Consider the following 4,749-nt stretch of genomic DNA (forward strand, 5'->3'; position numbering starts at 1 on the left):
ACATCTGACACACACACACACACACACTCTCTCTCTCTCTTCATGTGTGTGTGTGCGCATTGTATGCAAACGGCTACCAAACAGCCATCATAATTCATCACACAATGAGAACAGGACAAATTGACAATGACTAATTAATATTAAAATCTGCAACATAATGTGTTGTTTGGAGTTTAGTCTGTTACTGTTACTATTTTACCATTTCTTCTTGGAGCAACTGTAACCCACATTATTTCCTGACTCTGATTGGTTCAGGATGACCTGCCATTATCCAATCACACATCTGCTTACCTGCATCTTTTGCTCGTTTCTCTTCTTTTCTCTTTTTCTAAACTGAGCACCTGATGGCTTTGAACTTTTCTTGTCCATCTTCCACTAGTTTTAATTTTGCACTCCAGTATGAACACAAATCCCCCAACGAGGATCACCCCAACATAACACAACAGACCTACACCTTAGTTCACAGATTCACTTTGTCTAAGGTTTATTTCTGGGATTTCGTACAACCCAGGATTCAAATCATGAATACATGATGGGCTTGGATTTACAACATTATGAATGAAATGTGCTCTATTTGGAAGCAGCAGGCCCCTCCCCTTTCGACGGGTTGTGAGACTTTAAATCATCAAACTGTAAATTATAAATTTTAAATTGTTATTGATCCTTTACCCCGAGTCCTAAAGTGTAGATTTATTTTCTTACTCTTCTTATATTTATTTGTTTACTTGCACTGCTGTAACTGGAGCCTCGTCGTCTCGTCTCTCTATATGCTGGACTGTCTGTAGCGGAGATGACAATAAAGTTTACTTTGACTTCAGCAGCGAGCACGCGCACCGAGGGCTCTCGCGCTCACTTGATTTTAGAATTAAAATCAAGAAAAAAAAAAAACATCAGTGCAAATTATAAGTCTGTATCATGATGTCTGCTGTTTTCGTGTTTGTTTTTATTTTGTGAGTTGGTTATTAGATGCTGCTCCCCGCCGCCCCGCCCTCTCCTCCCTGCGCCGCAAGCAGCAGGCGCACCTCGCAAACAGAGGGCGCCCTTACTCCCAGCAAATGGGCGATAGAAAACCGATCGGTGCCTCCGACATTCCCAATATGCGCTGGCTGATGTCGGGGCAGCATGAGTACGAGCAATTTATTTTTTTCTCTGCCGATACCCGTGATGTCACCCCCCACCACGATGCCGCCCCGGGCAACCGCCCGTGTCAAAAACCACTACTGTTTGTGTACTTTCTGTACTTGTGACGACCAACAGTCACTTGTGAACACACACACACACACACACACACACACACACACACACACACACACACACACAGGTCCTCAAAAGTTTGAAGCATTTTTGAGGCTCAAAATTTGGTTTTAGTGTCAGGGTTACAATTAGGTTCTGGTTAGGGTTAGGCATTCATTAAGCAGCTAGGGAAAGCGTTATGTCAATGAATGTCCTCACTAAAATAGTTAAAATAGTGAGTGTGTGTAAAAACAAGTGCTATATTCAATTAGGAAAAGAACAATAAAAAAATAAAAAAAACTTACTCTGTCAATGCTGAATTTATGGCTCAAAAACATTTGAGTTAAGTTTTGATAAAATAATCATTTTACAGACAAAAAAACCAACAGATTTGTCATGTTTTGTTTTGTTTTTTTTACTTATGAGTCTACAGTAAGATAATGTCACAATATGGGTTCAAACTAATTTTGTTTTATTGTGACAGCAAGTCTGGGATTACTCTTGTATGTTCTGCCCCGGTCTGATCGGACAGGCTCGTTGTCGTTTGAAGTCCAAACGTGTTGCCAACAAGGAAGTTGCAGAGTGCCCTCTAGTGGACAAAATTTGTACATTTTCATTGTTTTGGTTTTAAATATACTGGCAAATAGCTCATATCAGCCAATATGTCAGCTCTGCTGATACACACACAGCTGTGCTGATATATCAGTCAAGGTGCACTTAAAATGCCCCTCTAATGAAAAATCATAAATCCCCAGAAAATATATTTAACAGTTCACATTATTTAGGGGGGATAAGCGGAGGGTTTCATTGATTATGCTGCTTGATTAGCAATTAATGTGAACCAGCACTAATTTTAATATATTCTAACTGGAACTCTGTGTGTGTCAGTTTGGTTACCATTTTTTCCTGCGTAGCTGCGGTTGAAGCCTTTGCTGTTGATCAGATGGATGGAGGTGTCAGTGGTGCCGTGAAACAGACGCCGTTCGTTGTTTGTGTGTTTATTCTTTGTCTCCATTTGTTTCTTCAGGATCTGGTAGTTCTGCCACAGTGCTGGATTTTGCACACGTTCAATCTGCCAAAAGAGTCCAAACATAACATTAATTAATTCTCACAATTCTTCCCCTTCTTATGTCTGTTACTTTTCTCTAATAATATTTCTGTTCTTGTCATGAAAACACTGGGGTGGCTGTCTCTGTACATGAACTTTGAAACAACACAGGTCTCCCCAAGAGGATGGCTGAAGCTGCCTCCAGTAGTGAGTCAGTCCTACAGCAGAAATAAACATGTTTACAGCCTGATGCAGAAGGTTTTGGTCTCTTTCATAAGAATATAGAAGAGAATTCCAAGAATATCTACTTCATTGTCATTCAGAACATACACCAGTTAGTGCACATCAGAATAACATTTTGGTGCATTTACTCACCATCGAACTGTACAATATAAATAATAAACAAATCTAAATCTGTAAGGTATAAAAAAAATGTACATGTAAGAATATAGGCGAAGTTTTTACAAAATATTAGGAAAATGAATATATTGCACAGCAATAATAAACAGCAGAAAATATAGTGCACAATTTAAAAAAGAAAATTGCACTGTCCTAAATATAGTCATAACAACTGTACAGGGGCTCATTTTTTATATTCTAATCTATTTAAGTGTATTTAAGAAATACCACTTCCATGTTATTGATGGCTTTTGGAGCTTACTCTGTGGTTAACACTAAGAGACCATCAAAGAAGTCTGTGCTCCAATTTGTTAAGTGAAATTCTAGGATGTTTTTTTTTAGATGCCAGGTGAAAAATCTTTAAGCGCCTAAAAAGTCCAGTTGACTTCATCTCAAGCATGACCTGCATGAAAACCTACACTGACATAAATTATCAGGTATTTGTTTCTGTGGGATGTATAAAAAATTTAATTTCACACATATTTCATAAACAGTCTATGAGAAACAAACTCAATTTAAAGTTGAAATTTAGAACTTTAATTTTACTAGCCAATTATTTTTAACCATCACAGTCATACAGTCTGCTCTGTGTATTTGTGACTGAACATACGCTGATGATGTTAAGATAAAGTCCGGCCTTTGTCAGTTCCTGCTCCACATCGTTGTATTCCTGAGCTCCTGGAGTCAGAGCAAACAACTTCACAAGGTCTCCTTTCATGTCCTCCCAGCAAGAAGGCAGAGCGCTGTCATCTGTAAAAATCATTGGAAGGGCTCAGTTTAAATAATGTTGTGCTACACTAATAGTTTTCACATACTTCATATGTTTCAAAGGCTTTTATCGACAGTTACATGACATTTATGCAAAGAGTCAGTATTTGTAGTGTTGGCCCTTCTTTTTCAGGACCTCTGCAATTCGACTGGGCATGCTCTCAATCAACTTCTGGGCCAAATCCTGACTGACAGCAACCCATTCTGTCATAATCACTTCATGGAGTTTGTCAGAATTAGTGTGTTTTTGTTTGTCCACCCGCCTCTTGAGGATTGACCACAAGTTCTCAATGGGATCAAGATCTGGGGAGTTTCCAGGCCATGGACCCAAAATGTCAACGTTTTGGTCCCCGAGCCACTTTGTTATCACCTTTGCCTTATGGCACAGTGCTCCATCGTGGTGGAAAATGCAATGTTCTTCACCAAACTGTTGTTGGATTGTTGGAAGAAGTTGCTGTTGGAGGGTGTTTTGGTACCGTTCTTTATTCATGGCTGTGTTTTTGGGCAAAATTGTGAGTGAGCCCACTGCCTTGGATGAGAAGCAACCCCACACATGAATGGTCTCAGGATGCTTTACTGTTGGCATGACACAGGACTGATGGTAGCGCTCACCTTTTCTTCTCCAGACAAGTCTTTTTCTAGATGCCCCAAACAATCAGCAATGACTTTGCCCCAGTCCTCAGCAGCCCACTCACCATACTTTCTGCAGAAGATCAATTTGTCCCTGATGGGTTTTTTGGAGAGAAGTGGCTTCTTTGCTGCCCTTCTTGACACCAGGCCATCTTCCAAAAGTCTTCGCCTCACTGTGCGTGCAGATGCACTCACACCTGCCTGCTGCCATTCCTGAGCAAGCTCTGCACCGGTGGCACTCTGATCCCACAGCTGAATCCTCTTAAGGAGACGATCCTGGCGCTTGCTGGACTTTCTTGGATGCCCTGAAGCCTTCTTAACAAGAATTGAACCTCTTTCCTTGAAGTTCTTGATGATCCTATAAATTGTTGATTTAGGTGCAGTCTTAGTAGCCACAATATCCTTGCCTGTGAAGCCATTTTTATGCAACGCAGTGATGGCTGCACGCGTTCCTTTGGAGGTCACCATGGTTAACAATGGAAGAACAATGATTTCAAGCATCACCCTCCTTTTAACATGTCAGGTCTGCCATTCTAACCCAATCAGCCTGACATAATGATCTCCAGCCTCGTGCTCGTCAACATTCTCACCTGAGTTAACAAGACGATTACTGACATGATCTCAGCAGGTCCTTTAATGACAGCGATGAAATGCAGTGCAAAGGTTTTTTT

The 4,749-nt window shown here is 40.5% G+C and overlaps 1 protein-coding gene across 1 annotated transcript in view; it reads right to left on the reverse strand.

Annotated features, from left to right (window-relative positions):
* The window catches only part of LOC102212237 (poly [ADP-ribose] polymerase 15-like), a 17,848-nt gene that overhangs the window by 827 nt on the left and 12,272 nt on the right, over positions 1 to 4,749 (reverse strand). Inside the window, exons 13-14 of the mRNA XM_013907932.1 lie at positions 3,291 to 3,423; positions 2,131 to 2,305 (exon numbers count right to left, since the gene is read on the reverse strand). Coding sequence (XP_013763386.1) covers positions 2,131 to 2,305; positions 3,291 to 3,423 — 308 coding nt within the window. The remainder of the gene's footprint in view (positions 1 to 2,130; positions 2,306 to 3,290; positions 3,424 to 4,749) is intronic.

This window comes from Pundamilia nyererei, unplaced genomic scaffold (assembly GCF_000239375.1).
Source record: "Pundamilia nyererei isolate P.nyererei 1_Seehausen unplaced genomic scaffold, PunNye1.0 scaffold00619, whole genome shotgun sequence".
Taxonomy (NCBI): domain Eukaryota; kingdom Metazoa; phylum Chordata; class Actinopteri; order Cichliformes; family Cichlidae; genus Pundamilia; species Pundamilia nyererei.